The 27464-nt window shown below is 58.9% G+C and overlaps 1 protein-coding gene across 2 annotated transcripts in view; it reads left to right on the top strand.

The window, feature by feature from the left end:
• The window catches only part of OLFML2B (olfactomedin like 2B), a 35996-nt gene extending 17857 nt beyond the window's left edge, over positions 1-18139 (top strand). Inside the window, exons 5-8 of one of the 2 annotated variants that reach the window (XM_047076501.1) lie at positions 5148-5373; positions 7316-7825; positions 16459-16635; positions 17120-18139. In XM_047076501.1, the coding sequence (XP_046932457.1) occupies positions 5148-5373; positions 7316-7825; positions 16459-16635; positions 17120-17721 (1515 nt within the window). In that variant the 3' untranslated portion in view covers positions 17722-18139. Of the gene's footprint in view, positions 1-5147; positions 5374-7312; positions 7826-16458; positions 16636-17119 lie in introns of both variants that reach the window. The other variant, XM_047076500.1, reaches the window with a different exon arrangement.
• The last annotated feature ends 9325 nt before the right edge of the window (positions 18140-27464 follow it).

The following is a 27464-nucleotide window of genomic DNA, read 5'->3' as shown; positions in this document are numbered from 1 at the left end:
CCCGGCTCCCTGGCCTCCGAGCACAGCCCGCTTTGTGCCCGTTCCCTCTCTGCCCTGACCCCCACGAGCCCCACGCTTGCCACCTGCGGAACCCATCGGTGCCCGGTCACCTTCCTCTTGCCACGCGGACTTGGCATGGCTCTCACGCGTGCACAGAGCTTTGCCGGATTTGGTTCTTCCACGGTCACAGTGTCATTTTATCTAGGTAGCAGTTCTGTGGGTGTGATGGGGCAGGGTTGACTCTGCGGCCCAGAGGGGCTCCGTGAGTGAGTGTTGAAGTGTTTCACCGGGCCAAGAGTCGGTGGTGGATGGCAGAGCCTGGATTCCAGCTGTACCGCCGAGGTGTCCCCTGGCAGGGTGTTGGGGGGCAGGCAGGGCGCAGGGCCTTGGACACTCAGAGCGTCTGAGCCGTTGCTGTGCACTGCGACGTGGAGAAGGGCTAGGCATGGCCGCGTAGGAGCCTGTTGCCTGGGCCGCTAGGAACTGGGGTAAGAGAGGAAGTCAGCCGATGCTCGGAACGCTTGGAGACTCGTAAAAGAGATGCCAGGCAGGCGGCAGCTGTGGGTTAGGGGAAATCCTGGGCACATGTATTCCGAAGGCAGGACAGTGGGCAGATCAGGACTGTGGAGGCCAGAAACCCTGAAGACCATACGGTGCTTGCGCCCTGCCCAAGAAGGAATTGAAAATAAAACCAGTTCCAGACCAGAAAATAAGTATAAGGAAGGCCAATAATTTTCTGGCTTTGCCCATGATGACTGCTTTGATGATTTTTTGGAAATACCATGTTTCTTAAGCAATTATTTTTATTCTCATTTTTAGTTGTCCCCAAGGCACTAGCTGCTGAGCATGTGTTTAGTCAGCTTAGTGGGTCATCCTTGAACAAGTCTGAACTTAGAAATTTTCTTTTAACGTTTATTTTTGAGAGGGAGAGAGACCGAGCATGAGTGGGGGAGGGGCAGAGAGAGAGGGAGACACAGAATCCCAAGCAGGCTCCAGGCTCCGAGCTGTCAGCACAGAGCCCGACGCGGGGCTCCAACTCACGAACCGTGAGATCATGACCTGAGCCGAAGTCGGACGCTCAATAGGCGCCCCAGATCTGAGCTTCTAAACCAAAAAGCTGAGGACATTTGGGCTGGAAGGGAACTTGGAGGTCCCCTTTCCCCGCACCTGGGACCCAGCCACTCCTGTCTCAGCCCATATGGCATCTTGAGCTGGCCCAGTGCCCGGCGGAGTCCGGCATTCCCTGCCCTCTCTGGCTTCCAGTTTCCCAGTCGGCCGAGCCTGAGAACCCGTCTGTTGTCTTGATGATACATTATGTGGTATGTTCAGCAACCCGGCTCATATTTCCTGAGGGCAAACAGTAAACCAAATCAAATGCACCAAACCCGTTTTGTCCTTGCTCAGCAAAGCCCTTTCCCCTCCTGAAATCCCCGTTCAGCACGCTGCTGAGGTGAGCACAATCGTCCCGTGCCAGGGGGTAGAGCCTGGGCCAGGGAGGGGTGGGAAGGGGGAAGGCCAAGGCTAGGATCTTCCTGCCCCCCCGCTTCATCTTTCTGTCTCTGTAGCGAACCCCATGACTCAAAAGGGGGCAAATGGGGTGCTGGGTTCGGTGGTTATTTTCAGGGTTCTCGTCGATGATGTTGGGGTTTCTCGGCGTGGTGAATGGCCATTTGTTGGAGGCCTCTCTCCAACAAGGTCGTTGCCTGGAGGGCTGGCAAGGGGCTCTGGGGGCCGGGTTGGGAGTGGGGACACAGGGACGCCAGGAGTTGAAGTCATACAACAGACTCTTGGATTAACAGAGAGAGGAAATCAAAGCTTGGTGGGGGCAGCGGCCGCCCAGCACAGCCTGTCGCCAGCGGATCCAGGGAAATTATATGTTCTCTGGCAGAGGCCGCCATGGTCTTACTCCATCTGCTTGGCTGGGAGAAGGAACTGCAGTTCCCGCCTGTCCCGGAGAGCCTGGAATTAAAGACAGTTCCTGGGGTTTACCATGAAGAAATGACAACCTGCTTTTGCAATGCGGAGGGAGGCCAGGGTCCAGCAATTAGCCGGCCCACAGCGTCTGAGTCAGGCGCTTGGGGGCCTCTTCTCAGCTTCCCAGCCTCCTTTCCCAGTGGGAAATGAGGGATCCCCAAGTCTGCTGGGCAGTAGCCAGACCATGGCCTCGCGGGCTTGGGGGTGTAGACGAGTTTTTGGATGGCAGACAAGTCCGTCCCATGGTCACCGGTGTGGGCAGTGTGGCTTAATGTAAGGAAGCGTGCAGGCTCTAAAGACAGCAGCCCTGGGCCTAATTCGGAAGTGGCCCTCTCGGCCACTTCACTGATTGACCTTCAGCCGAATTTCTAAATGACCCCGAGCCCCTCTTTGCTTATTTGTAAAGTGCTCTCTACCTTGCCTCATTGTCGTAAGGGTTAAAAAATGCCATAAAGGGACGTGTCTGGTCAGAATGGGAGCCCACTGAAATTCTTCCCCACAGGCCACGTATCCCTGCATCTCTAGTCCAGCTCAGCTCACCAGCAGGAAGTGGGAATTGAGGAGGGGGCAGGTGGCAGGAGCGGGGGCTCCCCTGGGCACACGCCTGCCCCTTTCTAGAGCGCTGTCTGGCCCCAGCCAGGGGAGGCTGGCAGAGAGGTGCCCCTGCTTTGGAGAAGTCGGTCCCCACGGGATGCCAGGGAGCATGGAGCTGCCATGTCTGCTCTGTCACCTGGTTCGGCTCTTTTGTCGCGGGAAAACCCAGTACGGCCTTGGGGGTGTGGTTGGGAAGGGCTCCAGGTTTCCTCCAGGCCAGATTTTTAAGGTCAAAACGAGAGCCTTGTTTGCTTCTCTCTGTGCAAAGTGAGAAAGTTGGCCATTCGGGCTGCCTCTCCTCCAGCTCATATTCTGTGACCCTGAAGGCCCTGCCCTGCCTCTCAGGACCCTGGGCCTCTGGGGACAGAGGTGTTGTTTCTCAGTGGGCTCTGCTTCTCTGGGGGGATGTCACTGGGGTCTCAGGTAACGGGATTTAGGGGCGCTTGCCCACCTCGTCGTGGTGAGGAGGGGGCTTCCATGGCTCGGGGGCGACAGGAAGCTTCCTCTTCACTATGGAGCCCCCGGAGCCCTCCTCCTGAGAGCAGGACAGGGCCACACCCCTCAGGAACTGGACCCACCTGTGGGCGGCCCTGGCTTTGAACTCAGCTCCCAGGAACCTGTGCCCAAAGTCTGTTGTTTTCAGTGGGGGGTGATCGGGATCCTGGGTTGGGGGCGGCTACGTGACCAGATGGACCGAGGCAGGACCTAGAGAGCGTGCCACGCCGTGGACACAAGAGGCCATTCCCTGGGCAGCAGCTCCACGGAGGACGGGGCGCTTCTTCCGCTGGACCAGAACCAGCACGGCAGCGTCCTCAGGGTGCTGTCAGGACGCCCAGGTCGGGGCGCCCGGCTGGCTCCGTCGGAGGGGCGTGCGACTCTTGATCTCGGGGCCGTGAGGTCAAGCCCGATGTTGGGTGAGGAGATTACTTAAATAAACGGAACTTAAAAAAAAAAAAAAAGAGGCCTGGGTCATGGGCTGCCTACTTTAAAGCATCATTTGACAGAATCCCAATGCCAGTCACAAATGTAGACTGTTCCTCGGGATTTGTTCTGATTAAAAAATTCAGCGCAACGGGGGGTGCCTGGGTGGTTCAGTCAGTAGAGTAAGTGACTCTTGATCTTGGGGTCATGAGTTTGAGCCCCGTGTTGGGCACAGAGATGACTTAAGGGAAATTCAATGTAAATATTAAGGAGCGCCCAGCCGGGGGCATCAAAAATGAGCAAGAGGTGATTGCTGTCCTTCTATTCCATATGGTCTGCAGAGGCAAATTCTTAAATAATGCCCATGGAAGGCAGGCTGGGAGAGGTGCTGTGGTAGAAGGGATAGACTTGTGTCCCTTAGGAGCCGTGTTCAGCATCGTGAGGAGAAGGCCCCGAGTCTGCGGTTCTTTCGCGTAGAAGGGCTCCAGGGGCAGGCAGACCGTGGTGGGTGGTTCACTTCATGGTGCCATCAGTGGCATCCATCCTCCAGACCCCCCCCCCCCCCCCCCCCCGGTCACAGGAGGGCTGCTCTACTCTAGCCGCCCGTCCGCATTTCAGGCCAGACCAGTCAGGAAGAGTGCGAAAGATGCCTTCCAGCTGACTCAGCCTCCCTTTTAAGGAGCTCTTCCCAAAGCTCTTTCCACCAACTTCTACTTATACCCCACCGGCCAGGACTTTGTCCCGTGGCCCCTCCCACAAAGCCAGCTTCCCATTAGAGAGGTACAAGGAGACGGGATTTACGTGGTCGGTTAGAAGTTTCTGCCACAAAGTGCAGAGTGAGAACTGGGACACAAAGATTAATTATGAACGAGAAGGGCTGGGACTATTTTCTTAAGGACGTGAGAGGTTAGCGGGGCCTTGAGAAATGGGTACATTATGATAAGTAGCTAGAGGGGGGAAGAGAGGAGGCCTTCCAGATGGAGAAAACAGTCCGAGCAAAGGCCCAGCAGCTCAGGAGAGCCGAGAGTTTGAGGAGTCAGCCAGGTGACTCAAGCACCAAGGAAGGGTTGGGGCTGGGGGCGCAGAACAAGAGAGGGGAGTGCTGAGCTGGGTCCAGGTCTGTGCTTAAGAGGGTGGAAAATGCCAGGCCAGGCACTTTGGACTTTATCCTGGATGCGTCGGGGAGGCTGTGGAGCAGTTCCTTCTGATCATGGAGGGAAAAGCTTCATCCCGAGGGGTGCATCTTGGTTCTCGGGCTTCATGTTCCAGCCTGGGCACCGTGGCCCACACACAGACCTCCCCGGAAACAGCTGAAATGAGATCTAAGTCACGCAGCAGCCCTAGGCTGGGAAGCACAGCGTGGACGTTACAGAGACACATGCTGGAGCCAGAGGGCCTGGGTTCAAATCCTGCTGCTACCACTTACCTGCTGTGGGACCTTAGGCAATTTACATGACGTCTCTGTGCCTCAGGTTCCTGATGTGTACGTGGGAGTTATCACGTACCTCGTGGGATAGCTCCTACCTCGTGGGACTCAGGGGAAGATTGGTTGGCGTCCGTAAAGCACGTAGGACAGTGTCCCGGCTCCAGCAGTCCCTCCGCCTACCACTGCCTGTCTGGCCAGTGACCTGACCTTAACTTGTGTCCCCTCTGAACAGTATGAGGAGCGGTTTCTGCAGGAAGAAACCGTGTCCCAGCAGATCAACTCCATCGAGCTCCTGCAGACGCGGCCCCTGGCCCCGCCCGAGGTGGTGAGGCCACAGCGGCCCCTACAGAGGCAGGTCCCCCTGCGGGGCCGGCCGGCCTCCAAGCCCACCGTCATCCGGGGCATCACCTACTACAAGGCCAAGGTCCCGGAGGAGGAGAACAACATCGAAGAGCAGCGTGAGTTGGGGGTCGGCGGGGTGGGCGGGGAGTCACCGTTTGCACCCTGTGTATCTGCACGTCCTCTGAGCCACACGCCCCTTCTGGGGTCCGATTGCTGCCGTGGCCTCTCCGGGCCAGCCGGGTCATGGGAAAATTGCCTGCGGTTACGAACTATCCCGAGTTCCTGCTGTATCTTCTCACAGTTTGCTGAGCAGCTTTGGGCAAGTCACTTGACCTCTCTGGGCTTGTAGAAGATCACACAGCAGAGCTTTAAGGGACTTCTGTGCACCCCCCCACCCCCACCCCCCAGCCTGGTTTCCCAGTTTGCAGATGAGGACACTGAGGCTTGGAGGTGGGATGATGTGCTCAGACCCCTGCCCCTGCCGCACCTGTTCCTGCCTCCAGGGTACCTGGGCTTCTCCCCTGTCCCTCCTCACAGTTGATGCTCACCTAGCTGTTGGCATAGTCATTTTGCCCATGTAAAAGAATTTTTTTTAATGTTTGTTTATTTTTGAGAGAGAGAGAGAGAGAGAGAGTGAGTGTGCAACCAGGGGAGGGGCAGAAAGGGAGAGAACAGGTTCCAGGCTCTGAGCTGTCAGCACAGAGCTTGATGCAGGGCTCGAACCCATGAACCGTGAAATCGTGACCTGAGCCGAAGTCGGACACTTAACCGACTGAGCCACCCAGGTGCCCTTTGCCCATTTTTAACCATGTTTGTTGCCTTTTTTTTAAAATTTTTTTTAATGTTTATTTATTTTTGAGACAGAGACAGAGCATGAGTGTGGGAGGGGTAGAGAGAGAGAGGGAGACACAGAATCCGAAGGAGCCTCCAGGCCGTGAGCCGTCAGCACAGAGCCCGACGTGGGGCTCGAACCCACGGACTGTGAGATCATGACCTGAACTGAAGTCGGACACTTAACCACCTGCGCCACTCAGGCGCCCCTGTCTTTTTAAATTACTGACTTATGGGATTTTTTTTTTCTTTTACATATTCTGGAACAAGTCCTTTGTTCATTGTATGTACTGCAAACGTTTTTGCCCTGCCCATGGCTTCAGTTCCTTAATGGTGGTTTTAACAAACAGATGAAACGCAGTTCTCTGTTTATTTCATCTGTGGTTAGACTTTGTGTCCTAAGAGATCTTTGCCTCCTCATATTCCTTCTCTGCTCAAAACCGTGCACAGTCCCCCATTTCATGCACAAGAAGAACTCAAGTCCAAACAGCAGCCAGACGCAATGTGACGTGGCTCCTGTGTCCTCCCTGATGTCACCTGTTACTCTCCCCTCACACCCTCTGCTTCTTCCACACTGGCTCTCCTCAGCCTTCGCAGGCAGGTTCTGGCCTCAGGGCCTTTGCACTGCTGCTGTTCTCCCCAGAATACTCTTCCGCTGATGGCTGCTTGGCCAACTCTTTCACCTCCTTAGGGCCTCTGCTCATCTCCCTCCTGACCACTTTATCCATTACCGGAAGTCTCCTTTCGCCTCCCTGCTCCAGGGCATGCCTCACCCCCCTCGACTTTCTCCCCCAAGCACTGTAAGTGTGCTGTCTATTGTTTAGTGTCTGCACCATTGGACAGAAGCTCCATGAAGGGGAAGGATGTTTGTTCTGCTCACCGTTGTTGAATGTGCTCCGCATGTGTCTGCCAGGGGAGTGGACAGGGGTGGGGTGACTTCCTCCAGCTCAGGTCGTGGCTCTGCGTCCTCCCGGTGGGTGTCCCGGAGACCGGGTGGAGCCCAGAGGCGGTCTGTTCAGAGACCCTCCAGGAGATGCAGAGCCCTCCCATCTCCGCTGCTTCCCACCTGCCTCTTCTGCAATCCCAGCCAGGCTGCATCTCTGAATCAGGCCGTCATGTCGAGGAAAGAAACCTTGTTATTAATCTGCCGAATATCGCATACTCTTGCCTGCCCGACAGCGCTCCTCCGCCCGAATCACAGATGACCTTCTGTTTGTTTCCCAGAAGACGAGGTTTTCAGTGGGGACAGCGGAGTGGATCTGCTGATTCAAGATCAGCTTCTGAGACACAACGACCTGCTGACCAGCGCCCCCCGGAGGCCGGTGGCCACCCACCAGGGCACCACCGGCACGACCCACATGCAGACCTCGGCCCCGGCCTCGCCCTCAGATCCCAGCTCCCCCGACCCCACCCTGTCCCCCTCAGCGACGCGGTTCCCAGACCCGCTCCAGACCTCCTCCGTGATTCCAGGTCCCACGACGGGGGCAGGCCTGGAACCTTCCACTCAGGTACCAGCCACCACCGTGGCCCACACAGCCACCCAGCAGCCTCCGGCCTCGGCTTCCGTGCCAGGGGCCTCTGGGGACGCCTTTACCGAGGCTCCACCCACGGCCCTGGTGCCTCCCACCACAGTCCAGACAGACCCGCTGGGGAGAGACGCTGCCACGGGGCAGGGCGGGGCCTCCGCCAGCCCCACCCTGAGCCCGGAGGAGGAGGATGACATCCGGAATGTCATAGGTGAGTTCCTTCTGCCTGGCCCTGTCTCCGCTCACACGGTAACAGGCTGAGCCTGGGGAGAGGTTGAATGGAGAGACAGGAGCCAGATGGTCAGACTTCCCCGGAAAGGAGAGTGAGTGGAGTTGCGTCTTCGGCCAGTGCCGCAGGTTGACCCTGGGTTTACGCGTTCATAGTGTGGCCGGCGAGCCCGGTGGGAAGCTCCTTTCCAGAGTAAATCGAAATCAGCGGAGCCAGGGCCCCGCCTGCATTGGTCACTTTTGTAAACACTGGTGTGCTTTCCTGTAGTGGGGACTGGGTATTTGGCAATGACTGAGTTAAGTTTTCTGCAGGAGGTTTACCAGGCCGTGAAGTAACAAGGGGTTCCTATTTGTGGGGTCAGGGAGGGAGGGGGCAGGGGAGTAACTAGTACAACGGGCCCCAGGGCCAAATCTCACGAGCGGTGGCCTTGGAGAGCGTGGGGATCACGAGTGGCGGCCTTGGAGAGCGTGGGGACATCGCAGCACCGTGTGGCAAATGCTCTCACAGAGGAGAAACAGGGGAGTGGAAAGGGGAGCACCAGCTTGGCCCGGATGCCAAGAAGGTTGGGGGAGCTTTCCTGAGGAGGGCGTCATTTGAGCTGGGTTTTGAAGGATGAACAGGAGTTTTCTAAACAGAGAAAGGGAAGCGTTCTGACTGTTGGGCCTAAAGGAGCAGAACGTGTCCCAGAAGCATGAAGGAGTGCAGCCCTGTTCTGTGCCCCATTCTGGGGGCTCCGCGGCCACAGGAGGACTCTGGGAACCGTGGGACACGGGGTGGGGGAAAGTCGACAACAGAAGGAGGTGGGAGCCACAGGTGCCTCTCCCAAAGAGAACGACACCCAACTTTAGTTAAGTCACCACGGGTAGTGAATGAAAACACTGTTGAATCATAGTTTCATCAAAATACTTGTTGAAAAGTGCACGAGCTTTGCGGAAGACATGGTTTGCCTTCTGCCTAGGTCTTCCTTCTTCCCGTTCCCTCCTCCCAACAAGGTGCTGGTAGCTGCTGTCGGACCAGGTGGTGGACAGAGCACCTGCCGGGAGCAAACACCTGGGTTGTAGTCTGGTCCCGGCCGCTGACAGCTGTGTGACCTTGGCCAAATCCCTGCCTTTCTATGGGTCTCACATGAAATCAGAAATCTGCTAAAGACTGTCATCTGCGTGAAATCCTATGGCTTTTTGTTGTTGTTGTTTGCGGTAGGTTTATCAGGCCATGATACGGCAAGAGATTCTTCTTGGGGGAAAATCCCAGAATAACGGCAGAGTGGGAGCAGGGAAATATCCAGGAAAAATAGACCCCAGGGCAAAATCTCATGAACCTTGAGAAGAAGGCAGTTCTTGGGCCGCAGAGGTTGGGGTGGGAACAGGAGAGAACATCTTTTTTCCTTTCCTTTCCTTTCCCTTCCGTGGCGGAAGCAAGCTGACCACAGTGTAGACGGCAGCTCCTTACTGCGTGGAAAGTCCATCCTGAAGCCACAGGTCCTACCCAATTTCTGCAGAACGTCCTGGGGTCTGAGCCCGAGCTTTCCACTCCCGCACTGGCTCTGGGCGGCCTTGACCATGCTCATGGGACCACAGGCCCCGAGATCAGCACTGAATGGGGTGAGCTCCCCGGTGCCCCTGTACCCCCACCGCTTCCCCCTTGAGTGGGAGAGACGGTTCGTCCAGAAGACTTGTCCCTCCACGGGTGGCTCAGATACTGACGGTGAAGACAGGCTACAGGTGAACCGGCACACCTGTGTGCCCTCAGCGATGCTATTTATCAGCCTGAGAGCTCTTCCCTGGGTGACTTGCTAGCCAGGAGTGGGGTTCTCTGCTGTGCCTGCCTTCGCGGGTGGTTGCCCCCAATGTAGCTGCCAACACGTGCCTTTCTGGGGCTCTTAGGACTCTGTCCACCTCTGGTAGCCTGTCTGAGATGCTGAGGCCCAGGCGGGAGAAACCTGGCGTCCTCGTGGCCATTTACCTGGTGGGAGCCCGAGGTGGGAAATCATTTTCTCTTGCTGTTCAGTATTCTGTTTAACCAGAATGACATCGGCACGTAGAGGATATAAGGGTCTGCCTAAAGACTGGCCCAGAGGGTTTTCCAGAAGAAAAACCTTGCCTCTGGAGTCCACTGCAGAGAAAACACAGGGATGTGAACATACAGGTGGTGTTTTCTCCGAACACTGAGGGGTGAAAAGAGAGGGGGGCACAGAGAGAGGAAAGTTCTGTGTCTCCGGCGGCGTGGTCTTGGCTGGCTCGTTTTGGGGGATCATTTTTAATCGTTTATCGCTGTCAGGTGGCTCCCTCGAGCTGTTGTTAGTGTGGATGGGATTTCCTTTCCGGAACCTTCTCTGCAGACCCCTGCTTGTCTGTGCCCGGCTGAGTTAGACCAGGTTGCACCCACGTGTCCTAGTTGCAGGTAAATAAAAACCATTTGGCTGAAACCGACACAGGCTACTAGTGTGCTGCCCGTGGAGGCTGTTTGCTGTTTAATGAGTCTGGCAATTTTGATGTTGAGCTATTTGAGATGCAGTTTTAAATGGGGCTGCTTTTAAAAGGAACGTCCTATGCCATGTTTTCCAAATCTGATTTTGTGATGTCCTAAAATGTCTACCATGATCCTCAGGAGAATTGTAAACCTTCCAGAAAAACTCCAAAAACAAGTAAACCAGAATTAACTTTTGGTTATGAAAACAAGCATTGGCTAAAGTCTACTCACTGTAGGACCAGGAGAGGAAAGATGCTGCCAACTCTCCAGGGAAGGGTCAGCCACCATCCTGGGGCCCGGGGAGGGGTCAGCCACTGTCCCTGCAGCCTGGGGAGGGGTCAGCCACCAACCTGGGGCCTGGGGATGGCTGTTAGGCTCCTGCAGAGGAAGAAAAGCCTATGCCACGCAGGCCAGGCTCTGCAGAGCCCCAGACTCCAACAGCTGCAGCTCCTGATTCAAGATTTTCCATGGGGCTGGTTTGGGGTGGGGAAGGAGAGGGGAGGAGCAGACAAGGGGACCGTCAGGATGACGACAGTACCCGTGAGAGCCCGTCTCCTCGTTGAACCCGGGAAACCCGATCTGTGAAGACCGGTCTCCCCCACAAGCCCGAGACACTAACAGTCCCCGAGGTCTGGCGGCCCTCTGGTTATGGGTGGGGTGACCAGCCCTGCCTGCCACGTATCAGGGGGTGCCGGTCTGGGCTGCATGAGGAAGGTGGTGCTGACGGGCCAGGAGCAGTGCTGGCCGGACCCCCCGCAGTGCCCGGACAGGAACTGCCCCAGTCGCCACCTGCCACCTAACAGGCTCGTTCCTCGACCCCACGGGCACTCTGCTGTCAGTTGCTTTGCCCCCAGTCACCTGAGCGGCCCCCTGAAGCCACAGGGAACCTCAGTCACAAGCAGGAGCCCTGGGCCTAGAAGCAGGAGTATGCAGCGGAGGCTTCCTTGTAAGGGGCTGAGGAATCCAGTCCTCCTCTCTCTGCCAGGAAAAGGCTCACTTGGTGCCCGAAAGGGCGGGAGCTGTTTTCACGTCCCAGGGGGACTAGGCGGGGACAAGTGGCTAGTGTGGCCTGAGGGAGCCGTGCACATGGGGATGTTCTTGGTCCGGCCAAGGCCGACAGCAGCTCTGACTGTGGACCCCCATCTCCAGGCGTGGCCCCCCAGCATACGGCCCCCCGGGGTGGGGGGAGAGCAGCCCCTGCAGGCAGAGCCACCTGCCTGGGGGGCGTGAAGGAAGCCCCCCAGGCAAGGGCACATGCTGGGGGGGAACAGGGACAGGGGCCTGATGACGAAAGGGATCGCAGCCTCAACTCTGAAAGTGGTAGGGAGCTGTTGAGGCGGGACCTGAGATGCCCAGCGGAAGGCAGGTGTTCGGCAGGTTGGCGGCAGGTGCAGGAGACGTTCACAACTCAGGCGAGGTAGTGTCCCCGCTCGTGCTTGGGACCCGAGAACATCGTTCCAGTTCTGGCGGAGGGATGCATGGGGTGCTTTGGGTCCGAGGGACTCTCTCCTGGAAAGAGAGCTGGACCGGCCGTCCCGAAGGATGAGGAAGAACTGGCCGGGCCAAGCAGGAAGGTGGGGCTGCGGGAGCGGCATGGTCGCATGGTCGGGGCGGCCAGTGACTTGTGGAGCCTCGTCCGGAATGAGAGCGCAGGGGGTGGGGTGTCACGAGAGGTAGTGAATAGAAGCTTTTCCCTTTCTTCTGCGGTGACTCTGTCTCTCTCTCTCTTTTTCTCTCTCTCTCTCATGCTGTTTCTCTTTGCTATTTCGTGCCAGTGTAAGTGAAGAAATACTAAAGATTCAAATTACTCGCGTGAGTTTTACCATTGTTTACATTGTGAAACATCAGTTTTAAATGCGAATGTAAGATCTTTTAACTCCCGTGTGGAAGTCACCAGAATGACGCAATTCCTACGTCACAGCCCCTTCATGCAGGCGGATTCTGTTCCTAGCAGGACGGTGCAAGGCCACACGGAGCCCGCTCGGCTCTTTTGTTTTCCTTCCTGGTAGGTGCGCGTGATGGCAGGACGCGCCATTCCAGCCCGCTGGGTGGGGAAAGCTAACAAGACCGGCTGTTGGTCGTTGGCTAATCCCAGGAAGTAACACAAGAAATAACACAGGGCCTTTTACTCGGTTTTTCACGTTTCTGAATGCGCCACTGTCTTATACGTTCCGCTAAGTCCTGGCTCCCGGGGAAAGCACGGCCTCTGGGGCCGCGGGTCCCCCTGGCTCCGCCGTGGGGGCAACGCGCTCACCCGAGTCTGGCTGAACCCCCGCGCACGGTGGGTCCCCCCGGAGTCCTGTGTCCATCAGACCCAGCAAATGCCGCGTGCAAACGGGTGACGAGGAAGGCAGACACACACGTGTTGCGTGCTCCTGTACACGTGCACGCGCTCCACGGTCCTGTTAGACTTCGCTTCTAGAAACAAGGTCACAGGTAAAATTATCAAGAGCGTCAGGATGGCGACAGCAGAGCGTTAAAGCCAGGGCGGCCCCTTCCTAGCGGGGGCCCGCTGTGATGGCACAGAGATCACAGGCCACGAAGGCCTGTGCACCCCGAGAGGGCAGCCCGCGAACACAGGCAGTTAGTTGGCGGCCAGAGGGCTGAATTCATCCCAGGATGTTCTTACAGCCTTGAGTTTGGATGCCTTCGGGCCAGCTGCTCTCCCAACCCACCACGGCCTCTATATTGCTGCCTGTCGTCCCACACCCCCCCGCTTCACCTGTTTCTGTCCCCGCCTGGCCCCCGGAGCCACCAGAGTTTGGTGGGGATCGGCGGGGGCAGGGATAGAGTGCAGGAGGACAGGCGTGCCGGGATAGGGGCTCAGCGTCCCACGGTGGCCGGTGATGGCGATGGCGGGTTAAGGGTTTAAGCAGAAAACAGCTCGTGACCACGGGGCAGGGGAGGTGGAAAGGGGCAGAGAGGAGCCAGAGAGGCCAGCGGGGTAACCGGAGTGACCCCGGAAACAGGCAGTGAGGTCTGAACTAAGCCACAGTGGTGGGGAGGGGAAAGGCGGGGAGAGGGAGAGGTGGGAGACAGCCACCTGCAGGTGGGGGAGGAGGAGACAGCAGGAGGGACCAGGACCCTGGTGTGGTGACTGGGTGGCATGCGGTGCCTTTCTCGGGGGCGGGAGGTGCATGTGCTCAGGGGAGGAGCCCCTTGTTTTCAGCCCCTGGGACCCTGTGCAGCAGAGCCACCGAAGTGTCTGATTAAAGGGGCTGATACCTAGAGAGGGTTTCGTACACGTTTGCCGTCACCGAGCGCGGGGGACGCTTGTAACGTGAGTCACAGAGAGCCCGTCTCCCCTGTGGCTCCTTTGAACTTCCTCCCGCCTTTCTCTCCCTGTCCTTGAAGAGAGTTGTTAACACGAAGCGTCTTCCCTCCGAGGCTGACAGTTTGTTGCCAAGGGCAGGAGCGTCCGAACGGCCCCAGTTCTCAGGCCGTGGTGATGGGTCTGGGCCTCGTGGTTTTGCTGACCTTGAACATGTTTTCAAGTGCTCTGAAACCGCGCGTGTGTGCCCGCTGTTTCTGCCCTCCTGCCGGCCCGTGTCCCTCTATCTGAGGTCCTGGGTGCCTGCCAGCTGGGACTCCGTCTAACTACAGAGGTAGGGACGCCTGACTCCAGAGCCGACTCCATCCACCTCAGTTTCCATGTCTCCTGTAACAAATTGCCACGAACTTAGTGGCTTAAACAATGGAAATTTGTTCTCTGACCATTCTAGAGGTGAGAAGTCTGGAACGCGTCTCACGGGGGCTAAAATCAAGATGTCGGAGGGCTGATTCCTTCCCGAGGCTCCAAGGGAGAATCCGTATCTTGCCTTTCCTGGCTTGGTGGTTGCGTCCCTCATGCTTCCTCCTGTCAAATCTCCTGCCTCCCTGTTACAAGGGAATTGCTGAGCCATTGGGGACTCACTCGGATAATCCGGGATATCCCCATCTCAAGATCTTTGACTTAATCATACCTGCACAGTCCCTTTTGCCACGTTAGGTCACATTCACAGGTTCCAGGGGTTAGGACCCGGGTGTCTTTGGGGCCATGACTCAGCCTACCGTGCGGTCATTGGAGTGGATTCTCTCCGAGCACCTTTGTGAAGTAGGTAGGACATACACTACGCTCGCTTTACTGCAGAAGAAATTAAGGCTGTATGACATTTTGGAGGTAACACAGACTCTGGGGTCAGTAGCAGGGCCAAGACCAAGGCCAGGCCTCTGGCTCCAAACCTGGGACAGATTCTAAAGCCTCCCCCGCCCCTGCCCCCACCTCGGGAGCCGCAGCAGAGCCTCGGGGCTCAGACGGGACCTGTAGGGATTTAGCGGGCTGCCCAGGGCACCCTAGTGTTTCAAAAAACTCAGAGGAGTCCTGGCTCCCGGGGGCTCATCGGCAGTTCCTGAGTCTGGTCAGAGAGGGGACACGAGAAGTGCTCCTCCCTGGGGGTGGCACACGAGGGCTCACCTCCGCGCAGAGGAAGCACGGCCTCCCCACCTATCAGCCGGCACCCCCGGTCGGCGCCAGGGAACGAGATATTTTCCATCAGACGCCGCTGCCTGGGCTCAGCTCTAGCCTTCTGGTTTATTGTCTTGAACAGATGAGCTCAGATGTGGGGGAATGAGGCTTTGGCGGGTCGGCTCTGTTGTTTGTCTAACGGAGACCGAATCCCTCCCCGCTCTGTCAGATCGGGACCTAATGAACCCCACACAGGGCTGCCTGAAGCCTGCCAGTTGCACCCCACCGCGGGGCCCGCCTGGGAAACAATGTTCATCCCACCTCCGGCCGCCTGCTGCCCCGGGCCCGGGGCCAAGGGCACTGTGCCTGCCTGTCCTGCCAGCTCGAGCTCCTTCCTCAGCCCACTAATGGGGAAGCAGGATGGATGGAACGGATCGGAGCAGTTTGGAAATGAGCGTGGCCTGGAATCGAGAGCACCCTGAATCTGAACTGTAGGCCTTTGTTTTTTGTCCCAGGTGAACGTCAGGGACCAGTTACTCTTACCACTCTCGCCCATGCGCACGCCAGTCTTGATGGCAGGTGGGGGTGTTCGGCCGGGAGGAGCAGGACGGGGGGGCGGTGTGAGGGCTGGATTCACCTTCCCACCTCCTCCCTAACCCACCAGTGCGGGGACAGAAAGAACACACGTCCTCAGTGGTCGCACATCATTTCAGTATCTGGGAGGGCTGTGCTCACTACATAACGCTACGTATTAAGCACGGCAGGCTTTCCACTTGGTATAGAACTCAGCTTGGCTCCCGTGGCCTTTTAGGGCCCCTCCTGGGCACAAGAGGTCACTCCAGAGAGCCCATCAGGGGTACGTTACTGAGCTCCTGTCCCACGAAGGCAGACTTGGCTTAGAAGGGGTGCCTACAGCCAAGCAGCTCCTGACGTGGAGCTGGGTCCCCTGTTCCCCCAGCTCCCCAGAAGGGGACCCTGGCATCTTGCCCACCATTGCGACAGGGGCACGGGCTTGAGGACAGCTCTCCAGGACCCAGGGGGTGGGCCTCAGGGGCACCGACAGCCACTGCTCAACCGGGACTGACCTGGCCCCAGACAGCCTGGCCAGACGCCTCTGGGCAGCTCAGCGGCTGGTGGAGCCCCGCGTCCCTGTCACGGGCAGTAGGCCAGTTGCTCAGCTCTGGTCGGGCTTCCCCAGCTGCCACGTATCCACCCAGATGCTGTATCCTGAGGACCGTGGGGGAGGAGGAAGCCCCCTGCCTGCCTCCCGCGGTGCTCGCGTTCTAGGTGGGGGAGACCTGGAGGGCGGAGCGGGAGGCACCAGGGTCACCCAGCAGAGAAATGACGTCCCGGAGAGGCTCGTTCATAGCACGGTGGGAACAGATGGAATCCAGTAGAAGTAGGATGGTTTTTCACAGGAGGCTGTGGTGTCAGAAGAGAACTCTGGAGCCTAGATCCTTGAGGGAGGAGTCTGTAGGGCTGACAAGCCCGCACGGGACACTAACGCAGTGGGGAGGTGGCAGCAGGTGGCTCGGAGTGAGTAGAGCGCAGGACCGACGGGAGGAGGAGCGGATGATGTCGAGGCGTCTCGGCTCTGGGCGCCTCGAAGGCCGCTGAAGCCGCACGGGGTCAGACCCGGGAGGGGGGCACTGGCTTCAGGTCCCCCTTCACCCCTGCCCCTCGTCCCTGTCTCCGCCGTCAGGAAGGTGCAAGGACACCCTGTCCACCATCACGGGGCCGATCACCCAGAACACGTACGGGCGGAACGAAGGGGCCTGGATGAAGGACCCCCTGGCCAAGGATGAGCGGATTTACGTCACCAACTATTACTATGGCAACACGCTGGTGGAGTTCCGGAACTTGGAGAACTTCAAACAGGGTACGGGCGGCGGGCCCCGTGGGTGCCTCTGCCCCCCCCCCCCGCCCCCCACCCCTACTTCCATCGCAGGCCCTCGTGGGTGCCCTCCCCCCTCCTGCTTCCATCGCGGCCAGATTTCCGGAAGCAAGGGGCGGGTGAGAAGGGCCTTCCGCCTTCCGGTGGCGAGAGGTCCTTCCTGGTCGCGGGAGGGCCCGCTTCTGCCCGCCCCGCATTCCCTGCGCACAGCTCCTGGGTCGTGGGCTGGAGGGGGCCGGCGGTGACAGCCCCTCCCCCTCCAAGGGCGCGGGGTGGGGTGGGGTGCGGGCCGGGCTCTCGAGGGTTAGCGCCCTGGGACTGGAAACCGAGGGTGGTGGGCGGGCGTGCGGAGGCTCGGCGTGTGCTGGACGAAACCCATAAGTGGCAGAGCGGAGACGCAGCCCCAGGTCCGGACCCCTAGCCGCTGGCGGGTCCCATCACACTGCCCCCCCCCCCCCCCCCGCCCCAGGTCGCTGGAGCAACTCCTACAAGCTGCCCTACAGCTGGATCGGCACGGGTCACGTGGTATACGGCGGCGCCTTCTACTACAACCGCGCCTTCACCCGCAACATCATCAAGTACGACCTGAAGCAGCGCTTCGTGGCCGCCTGGGCCATGCTCCACGACGTGGCCTACGAGGAGGCCACGCCCTGGCGGTGGCAGGGCCACTCGGACGTGGACTTCGCCGTGGACGAGAACGGCCTGTGGCTCATCTACCCGGCCCTGGACGAGGAGGGCTTCAGCCAGGAGGTGATCGTGCTGAGCAAGCTCAACGCCGCGGACCTGAGCACGCAGAAGGAGACCACGTGGCGCACGGGGCTGCGGCGACACTTGTACGGCAACTGCTTCGTCATCTGCGGGGTGCTGTACGCCGTGGACAGCCACAACCAGCGCAACGCCAACATCTCCTACGCCTTCGACACCCACACCAACACGCAGATCGTGCCCCGGCTGTTGTTTGAGAACGAGTACTCGTACACCACCCAGATAGACTACAACCCCAAGGACCGCCTGCTCTACGCCTGGGACAATGGGCACCAGGTCACCTACCACGTCATCTTCGCCTACTGACGCCCGTCCCCACGTGCGGAAGTGCAGAGGGGCCCCCGGCGCCTTGTGTGCGTGCGTGCGCGCGTGTGTGTGGGTGGGTGTGTGTTGTTTAAAAAATATATAATATTTTGTATAATATTGCAGTTGTAAAATGACAGTTTGGGTCTATTTTTTTTAAGTGGATTGTAGATCAATCCATACACGTATGTGCTGGTCTCATCCTCCACGGTTTATATTTGTGTGCAAATGAACTTCTCCTTCTGACCAGGAACCACCTTCCTTCAAACCCTCAGCCCCTCCAGCTCCCGGATCTTGGCCGTTGGAAAGGTTTCTCCATCCGGGTCTTGCAGGCCGAAGGCCCCAGGAGCAGGGGTGAAGGAGGCGAGAAAGAAGCGTTAAGGGGCGGGAAAATTTTTATGTATTGGAGAAGTTTTAAAAACCCAGAAAAATGCTTTTTTTTTTTTTTTTTTTTTTTTAAATAAAGAGGAAATGTAAAACCACCCCCCAAACGCGTTTTTGTTCCTCGTGGCTGTGTCCGGCAGGATCGACCTGTCCCTCGGAGCTGTACCCGCCCTGAGCCACCTCCCCTGCTGAGGGGGGTCTGGACGGAGCCGGATCAGTCTGCTCAGTCCGCCTCCCCCTCCTCATCCTCGTGGTGAATGTTCCCATTCCGCGGGGCTTCCCTGCCCACCTTCCCCTGAGGGGGGGACTCGGCCCCGCTCTGAAAGCAGCGCCCCCCCGCCCCGCCGGGAAGCGTGTGCAGGAAGGGAAGGCCCGGGCCCTCTCCAGACGCCGCTGAGCCCACCGGCCTGCGCTGGCCTCCTCACGACACAAAACAGACTGAGAAGCCTCGACAGGTGACTCCTGAGTTTGTGGGAAGAGGGCCGACCCTAAGGATGAGGTTGGAAGTCAGGCACATCATGTCACCGCGCTGTCCCCACCTCCCCTGCCCCCCACCGTTGGGGGAGCAGTTGCCCGGAGAGTCCTTCTGTACAGATCTCAGGTGCCCCCTGTGCGCACGCGCGCGCACACACACACACACACGGCCCGCATGGCCATCCCCGGGCTGCGGCCAGCCTCCCTGTGTGGCCAGGTGGTTCCACCCCCACCCCACCCTCCGCTTGCACCCAGTGACTTCTCTGTCCCGGGGCTGCGTGGGTAAAGTTTCCTCAGCAAATGCAGGTGCCCGTCAGGTTTGGCGGCCGCAGGAGGGTTAGAGGGAGAGAGGTGGCGTGTCCAGGGTTCAAACAGATGGCGGCTGGTGCCCGTGTCCAGAGCCCCGCTCGGCGGGAGGGGGGCACAGGTGTTCTGGTCGGGCCCTGACTTGGAAACCGTAGCAGAGACTCGAGCCCCAGGCAGGGCTGCTCTGAGGGACCGGGGTGACGCATGAAAACGTCCGCTTCTCCGTCCGTCCCTGCAAAGTGACGTGCTGACGGTTGCCAGCCTGCTGGACCGGGGCCCGTCCCACCACCCGCTCCTGGCGACCTCTCCGCTGGGCGGCCGGCCGAGTCCAGTGCGGGATATCTGTCCCCTGTGACCTATGCCTCGCCCTTGGCCTCGGCTCTTTGCTGCTGTCCTCACGATGCCAGGGCTCCCCGGGCTGCTTCCTGTCCAAGCCTCGGCCCTAACCTCAAAGCTGGCCTGCCCTGCGGTGTCCGGAAAGGCCTCAGACCCCAGGGTTCCGGGACGGGGTGGCCTTCGGGGCCGGGCGACAGGACCGGCAACTGGGGGCAGTCAGGAGGGGTGGAGGCTCCGTCAGGGCCCAGCTGTGGTGCCAAAGAGTTAATTCCGAGGGGCCCAGCTCGCGAGTTGGGGGTGCGGGATCCCGGGACACGGGCCGCATCCCCCGGCCAGCCGGGCCCTGGCCTGAGAAGCCTCTAGGTGGGAGGGGACAGTGGTGCTGCCTGGGCCGGGGGAGCGGCTGCCCTGACTGGCCACGTCGCGGTCCGGGGCCCCGGGGGGAGGTGGTCAGCAGGTGCGGAGGGCGCGTCCCCGCCCCCTCGCTGACTCTCCGGCCTGGAAACACCTGGCCACGGACCCGAGCGGCACTCTCCCGGCCCCTCCGTGGGGCGTCCTCGCCCGCTGGCCCTCCGGCCAAGAGCCTCGAGGACCGGCGCCTGGGGTGCCAGCTGCAGCTCGTGTGTGTGTGAGCTCATTACCCTCGGGCCCCACGGCCCATTGCGGCCAGGTGGGCGGCAGCTCAGCTCCCACAGGCCGGAAGGAGGACGAAGAGGAAGGTGGTCGGGCCTATGGGGAGCGTGACCCCGGCCCGAGGCCGGGTGGTCGGAAGCGGCTTCCCTGAGCTCAGGCAGGACTCCCCAGGCCGCTTCCTCATCATGGGATACCTTTGGAAACGCGAAGAATCAGAGAATGAGTTTCTCAGATGGTTGCAGAGAGAGCAACGGCCAGGTGAGTTCTGACCTTGGCCTTCCCCTCACCTGTAGAAGTGGGGGGGGCCTTCCGGCTTTCAAACCTGCTGAGTCTCCTCTGGGCTCTGCCACCTCTGGATAGCGACAGTGACGGGAAGACAGATTTACATTCGACCCTCCAACAGCACGGGGGGGGGGCGGGGAGTAGGACCCCCCCCACCCCGTGCAGTTGAGAATCCACCTATCACTTTTGGCTCCCTCAAAACATAGCTATTAATAGCCTACCAATAGCGCAGTGGATTAACACATTTTTGCTATGTTATATGCGTTTTATGCTGTATGTCACAGTAAAGGAAGCCAGAGAAGAGAAAATGTTAAGGAAATCGTAAGGGAAATACACGGGCAGTGCTGTATTGTATCGGAAAAAACGCACCTCCGTTCAAACCCGTGTTGTTTAAGGGTCAAGTGTGCTCCCCCCCCCATTACAGTACTTCCCAGCAGCGTGATTTTCTCAAGTAGAGAAAGAAATGACTAACATCCCTCTTTTTACATTCATTTATTCGTGTGTGCGCATGCATTCGTTCGATAAATATTCATGGAGCCTCCGGGGCTGGCCGAGTCCTGACTTCACGGTGCTTCTGTTCTAGAGCGGGAGGGAGAAGGAAATGCGTTTCTGTGTAAGGTGACAGGTGGCACCAATCCCAAGCAGGGAAAGGAGCTAGAGAAAAATGGGAGAAGGGGAGGGCGTGGCTGTTTGTAAAGGCAGCTCGGGGACCGTCTGTGCGATGAGGGGACATTTGGGCGGAGGCAGAAGACGGTGAGGGGCTCAGCGGGCACACCTCCGGAGGCTGGCAGCGGGGGGCGGGGCGGCCCAGACCTCGGGGCGCTCGGTGAGGCCGCCGCACCTGAGGCCGACCCAGCACCGCCTTCCCCGACGGCTGCCACGCGGTGAAGCCGGATGTCCGCTGGAGGGAACTGTCCCCAGTGCCTGGCGTGAGTCCTGGCTCCCCTACTTGGCCTTCACGTGACCTGGAGTCAGCCTCTCTCAGCCTGGCTGCCCTCTGTAAACAGGAGCACCCTCCACCTGCATGGGGAGCGCGTTCGCGGAAGGTTAAAACAAGGCAGTGTGAGGAACCTAAGTGAAAAATACCGGCCGCTATCACCCCCCAAAGCTAAAGTCCTTGATTCCTCAAGTCTGCTCTCCTTTGGGACTTCCCTGGGATATAAGCTCGAGGAGCCTTTTAAAAAAAAAAATCTGTTTATTTTTAGAGAGAGAGTGAGCCTGAGTGGGGGAGGGGTGGAGAGAGAGAATCCCCAGCAGGTTCCATGCTGTCAGCCCAGAGTCCGACGCGGGGCTCGAACCCACGAACCGTGAGATCGTGACCTGAGCCGAAGCGGACGCTTACCCAGCTGAGCCCCCCAGGCGCCCCGGTATTAATTGTTGTCAAATCTCTTTTAGTCCAGATTTGTTCCCCGCTCTTCTGCCCCTTTCCGTTCCTGCCGTCGATTTGCTGAAGAAACGATGTTGGTTTTTCGGCAGAATATCCCCTGCTGACATGACCTGACTGCTTCCTTCAAACGTTTCTTTTGTTTCTCTCTCCCCTGGTTTTCCTTTAAACTAGAAGTTAGATCTAGAGGTTTGATGACATCCAGGTTCAGTATTTTTGGTACAAAGACTTCACGGTGATGCTGTGCTGTTGGCTCTTGGTATTTTCCACGTCCGCCCTACGACGGCCGTTGACCTTCTCCAGCCTCCCCACCCCGTGATGGCGTCTCGCAAACACCCTATACCAGTTCCACCTGCCTCCTGGGTCCCCTCCCACAAACCTGTCGAGCCCACTGCTGACAGATCTTGCTTTGACGATGTCCCTGTGACTGTCAGGCTGATAGGAGGGCCTCCAGGGCTATGATCATTAAGCAACTTTTGTTTTGCTTTTCATGTGGACGAAAGCGTCCCCATGCTGCCTGGTTGCCCACCCCTCCCCCTGCCCCTGGGAGTTTCGTGAGACCCTCCAGCAGCATTCTGCTAAAATCACTGTCCCTCTACACCAGACCTGAGAGACCCCACGTGTGGCCATATCTGGCCCGCAGACAATGTCCAACCCATTTGCCCTGCCCAAGCCTGGAAGCGGTTGCCCCCATTAAGTAATCTTTGCTGAAACGTAACAGCCAGCCTACCTTCCCTCCCTCCCAGCCTACCCCAAACGGAGTTAGTCACTCATCCGCTGTGACCCCCAAACTATAAGGGACATGGATGAAGTGTCTCAGTGGGTCCACCTAACGCTCTCCCCGCTTAGCCTTGAGGAGACCGGCAGGCTCGCCCCACCCCAGGGAAAGAGTAGGGATCCAAGAAGCTCTCTCCCAAGGAATCCTCCTCAAACATCCCCTTTGAAAAAAGTCCAACTCCGTTTTTATTTTGCACTTTTAATGTGGGTGAAGAGTTTAAAAGTCTCTACCCAGTTCCGGACGTCGCCTTGGAGAACACAGCACGCGGTCTGGCCCCGTCTCGGGAACGTGGGGTCTAGTGTCTCCTGGGGCCGGGCCGAAAGCTCCCACCCACTTCCTGTAACACCCCGAGGTTCTGCCCTTCTAGAATACCTTCCCCACCACCCCCTCCTCTCCTCCACACTCAGACCGTCTTCAAGGTCCCCCCACCGCCAAAGGGGGCCTCATCCAATTCCCCAGACAGGGCAGCAGTAGCCCCGAACGCTGTGCGTGCAAATGAAAGGTCCCGGATTGTGACTTTCTAAGAAGACGACTCAAGATGAGTATTTGCTCTCTGAGAGCATTCTCCTATTCCGCGTGAATTCGTTGGCACCCGTGTCTTTAGGAGTTGTGGGCTGTCAGCAACAGAAAGACTTTCATGAGCTTAAATGAAAAAGATTTTATTGGAAAGAATCTGCGAGGTTCACAGACTCCAGGAAAACCTGGAAACTCAAGATATGGGAAAGAAAGAACGAGGTCAGGTCTGGGGCCCTGCGTCGCTAGATGCGGGAGTCGTCTGGAGATGCTCTCGTGACAGACTCGGCTTTAACCACCTGTGGCCCCCAGGTGTCTCCATTTCAGGTCGCAGATGTCCCGGAGAGGGTCCAGGGTCCGATGTGATGGGTGAGCCGGGGTCCACAGCCTGCCTCCCTAAGGGGGCGGGGATTCTGTGACTGACACCACACCCTGATGACACCAAGTGAGGAAAGGCCTCTCCCCTAAATGAAGGGCTGCCCCGCAAAGACAAAAAACGAACCCACAAGTCCGCCCCAAACGTCTTCTTGAATAGCAGCTCCACTCACGGATTTGAAATAGGACTCCGTGTCCCAAAGCTCAGTGTGTACGTGATGCTTTGGGAAACTAATCGAATTTCTCTGTTCATGCTAGCTGCTGGGGAGTTTACGGCCAACTTGTGTCTCACCGTAGCGAGCACATTGGAGTCTAGGGCGTCCATGCTGTCTTTGACTCTCTCCCGGTTCTATTTTATATATGTATTTTTAAATTTTTTTTTTCATTTATTTTTTGAGAGACAGCACAAGTTGGGGAGGGGCAGAGAGAGAGGGAGACACAGAATCCGAAGCAGGCTCCAGGCTCCGAGCCGTCAGCCCAGAGCCCGATGCGGGGCTCGAACTCACGGACCGCGAGATCGTGACCTGGCTGAAGTCGGACGCTTAACCGACTGCGCCGCCCAGGCGCCCCTATCACGCCTTCTTTATCCATTCATTAGTCGATGGACCCTTGGGTGGCTTCCATAGCGTGGCCGTCGTAGATAACGCTGCTATAAACATAAGGGTGCGTGTACCCCTTCGAGTTGGTGTCCTTGTATCTTTGGATAAATACCTAGTAGTGCAATTGCTGGGTCATAGAGCAGTTCCAGTTTTAATTTTGGGGGGAACCTCCACACTGTTTTCCAGAGTGGCTGCACCAATTAGCGTTCCCCCCAGCAGCGCACGAGGGTTCCCTTTCTCCGCATCCTCGCCAACGCTGGTTTCTCGTGTGGTTGATTCCGGCCGTTCTGACAGGTGAGAGATGACCGCTCCTGGCAGCGTTGGTTTGCGTTTCCCCGGTGCTAAGTGATGTTGAGCATCTTTTTCTGTTTTCTGTTTCTAATGTTCCGTTTTCTAACTCGCCGTCTTCGTGTTTGCTGTGGTTTTGTGTTTTGTTTTCCTGGCATAAGGCAGAGCAGAAACGATGATCTGTGACTCTTCAGGAATGTGTTCTGGTGTAAAGCAAGGTTCATCTGCCCCGTGAGCTTTCCCACTGGAAGGGCTTGTCGTCTGGAAGCCAGCAGTTACACACGCCTCGTGGCATGGTGTCCCTGGAGTTCTGTACTTGTCAAGCTCTCCCAGAGTCGCCAGATGCAAACGAGTCGTATCAAACGTTTACTGCACGGCACCCCTATGCGTAGGGGCATGTGATGTGACCTGTGGGGATGTTCCCTGTGTGTGGGGTAGGGGAGGGAGGGAGGGAGGGAGGGAGGGCAAAGGGAAATCAGCTACAGCAGCTCGGAGCAGGGCTCTCCTCGGGGTTATTTTCCATGTGACCTCAGCTGAGCTCTCTCTCTGGAGGAGGTGGCCTGGCCTGGGAGCACCAAGGAAAATTTGGTAGTGCCTGGGGGGGGGGGGGGTTAAAGTGCAGCCAACAGCAGCAGGTGCCAGGAACGGGCCGGAAAACTGGTGAACTTCCCAGAGTCACATAGCAGCCTCACTTCGGGGCTGGAGAGGAAGCCGGGAAGTCCAAGTCCGCCCGCTGCCCTCAGAAGAACCCCGCTCCTCCCTCATCCCCTCCTCCCTCCTCGCTCCATGACAAGCTGGCTTTTCCTGCCTGAGCCCGGAGACCCGGAGGGGAGGGCGTTCTCATCGGGGATCTCTGGCTCCTAGGCGCTCAGACACAGGACAGTGGTTGTAAGGACACAGCAGGTGCCCCGGCGGACATTGGGTGGGGGGAGGTACCACAGTCGTTTCCGGACCGAGACAGAGAATTCAGGAACCGTCCGTCCTCTGCCCACGCATCTTGTGTGTGCCCCACCCCCCACCTCTGCCTAAGAGGCCTCAGTGAGACCCCTGAGCTCGAGTGCTCCTCGTTTGCTGTGTCTCGTCGTTCGGACCCCTTGGCCGGCCCGGCTCCCCCGTTCATGCAGAGCGCGTCCTCCCCTCGTCCACCAGCCCCGGCTGGAGAGAAGGTCTCGATCACGGTTAGCTCCGCTGGCTTTGCCGCTTGTCAAAGGGCCCCTGAGACGCCCCTCCAGACCTTCAGAGCCCAGGACTCTTGTCAAAAGTGCTGTGGAAGGCATCCCTGGACCCCAGGGCCGCTGGGCCCAGTGAGTCTGAGGGCCACGCGGCGCCTTCCGGTTGTTGGAGAACAGCGACGCTCTTGACTTTCAGCGAAGCACAGACTCCCTTTTCGCAGGTTGACCCTTCGGTCTTTCTAGGAAACTCCTCCGAGCATGGCATTCTTGAGAGAGAGCCATCCAAGGTCAAGGGACCAGTTGGGGTTGTCCAGAACCAATCTCTGCGTCAAAATGGTGCTCTGAGATCCAGGAAGTTACCTACCAGCCGAGTTGGCTCCCCCTGGGCACGAAAGGCCTCCCACGCGGAGGCCACGCCGGCTGGAGCTCACCTTTCCTGCCTCTGCTCAGGCTGTTCCCTTCCCCTGCGAGGAGGCCCTGGCAGGTGATCCCCCGCCCCCCCCCCCAGCACTACCTGAGTGAATTCTTCCCCCCCCCCCCCCCGCCATGGCCTTGCCCAAAGCCACCTCCCTCCGGAAGGCCTCCCGGGCTCACTGGGCACAGCGCCCATCCCCTCCGCCCTCTTCACCCGTGTCCCGGCCCGCACCGCATCTGGCCGCCTCCCAGCCACTGAGGCCTGCATGCGTGTCCCCGGCCAGCCCGGCTGCAGCTGGAGGACGTCTCTGCCTCTGGGTGCCTGTCCAGGCTCGGCCGGGGCCTGGCTCAGTGGTGGCCTGACGTGACGGGCTGACAGGCAGGCTGTCACCAGAGGGCCCCATTCTGGTTGCACAGAAGGACCTTGGACCCTCAGGCTGTGGTTGCCCTTGGTCAGCTGACCCTTCCAGCCGCTCTGTCGGCAGCGGAACCCCCTCCTTAAGGACCTTAGCCGAGTTCTGACTCCTCTGTGTCTCCTGTTACGGACAGGCCACCGCCCTCCGTGCTGGATTTCCAGAAAAGACGGCCTTCACGGGGACACCCTGGGGGTTATGGCGTTCTTGTCGGACACACTGTCCTACACGCTGCCACTTTGCAGGAGATGGGCTCCTGACCCCGGAGTCCCCTCCTCTCCCCTCCCCTCCTCTCCCCTCTCCCTTCCCCTCTCCTCCCCTCCCCTCTCCTCCCCTCCCCTCTCCTCCCCTCCCCTCTCCTCCCCTCCCCTCTCCGTCCCCTCCCCTCTCCCTCCCCTCCCCTCTTCTTTTCTCCCCTCCTCTCCCCTCCCCCTCCCCCCTCTCCCCTCTCTCCCCCATCCCCTCCCCTCCTCTTCTCTCCCTTCCTCTCCTCTCCTGTCCTCTCCCTCCTCTCCCCTCCCCTCCTCTCTCCTCCCCTCCTCTCCCCTCTCCCCTCCCCTTCTCTCCCCTCTCCCCTCCCCTCCTCGCCCCTCTCCCCTCCCCTCCTCGCCCCTCTCCCCCTCCCCTCCTCGCCTCTCCCCTCCTCTCCCTCCCCCTCCCTCCCCCATCCTCTTCTCTCTCCTCCCCCCTTCCCTCCCCTCCCCTCCTCTCCCATCTCTCCCCATCCCCTCCCCTCCTCTTCTCTCCCCTCCTGTCCTCTCCCTCCTCTCTCCTCCTCTCCCCTCCCCTCTCCCCTCCCCTCCTCTTCTTTCTCCTCCCCTCCTCTCCCCCTCCCCTCCCCCTCCCCCATCCTCTTCTCTCTCCTCCTCCCTTCCCTCCCCTCCCCTCCTCTCCCATCTCTCCCCCATCCCCTCCCCTCCTCTTCTCTCCCCTCCTGTCCCTCTCCCTCCCCTCCTCTCCCTCTCCCCTCCCCTCCCCTCCCCGCCTCTTCTCTCCCCTCCTGTCCTCTCCCCTCCTCTCCCCTCTCCTTCTCCTCCCTCTCCCCTTCTCCTCCCCTCTCTCCTCCCCTCCCCTCCCTCTCCTCTCCTCTCCTCTCCTCTCCTCTCCTCTCCTCTCCCCTCCCCTCCCCTCCCCTCCCCTCCCCTCCCCTCCCCTGAAAACTAAGGGCCAGCGGCGGGTCACAGCCCCCAGGCTTTCTGCCATTCTGCCCCCCGGGGAAGCCAGTCCACCTCTGTTCCTCTGCAAGGCCAGGCCGGTGGTCAGGGTGGACGGGAGGCAGAGAGGGGAGAGGGAGGCCTTCCAGTAAGTGGAGAGCCGAGGCCGTGGCCTCTCTCCCACAGGAAACCGCTGACCAGAGTCCCCGAGGCGCTCAGAGGTTGTGCGGATCCCGGGGCA

This window comes from Lynx rufus, unplaced genomic scaffold (genome assembly GCF_022079265.1).
Source record: "Lynx rufus isolate CCGP_SWC_20201006 ecotype Redwood Valley unplaced genomic scaffold, mLynRuf1.p SCAF_15, whole genome shotgun sequence".
NCBI classification, from domain to species: domain Eukaryota; kingdom Metazoa; phylum Chordata; class Mammalia; order Carnivora; family Felidae; genus Lynx; species Lynx rufus.
Note: the sequence above shows the minus strand (reverse complement) of the source record. Positions and strands in the feature narration are given on the sequence as shown.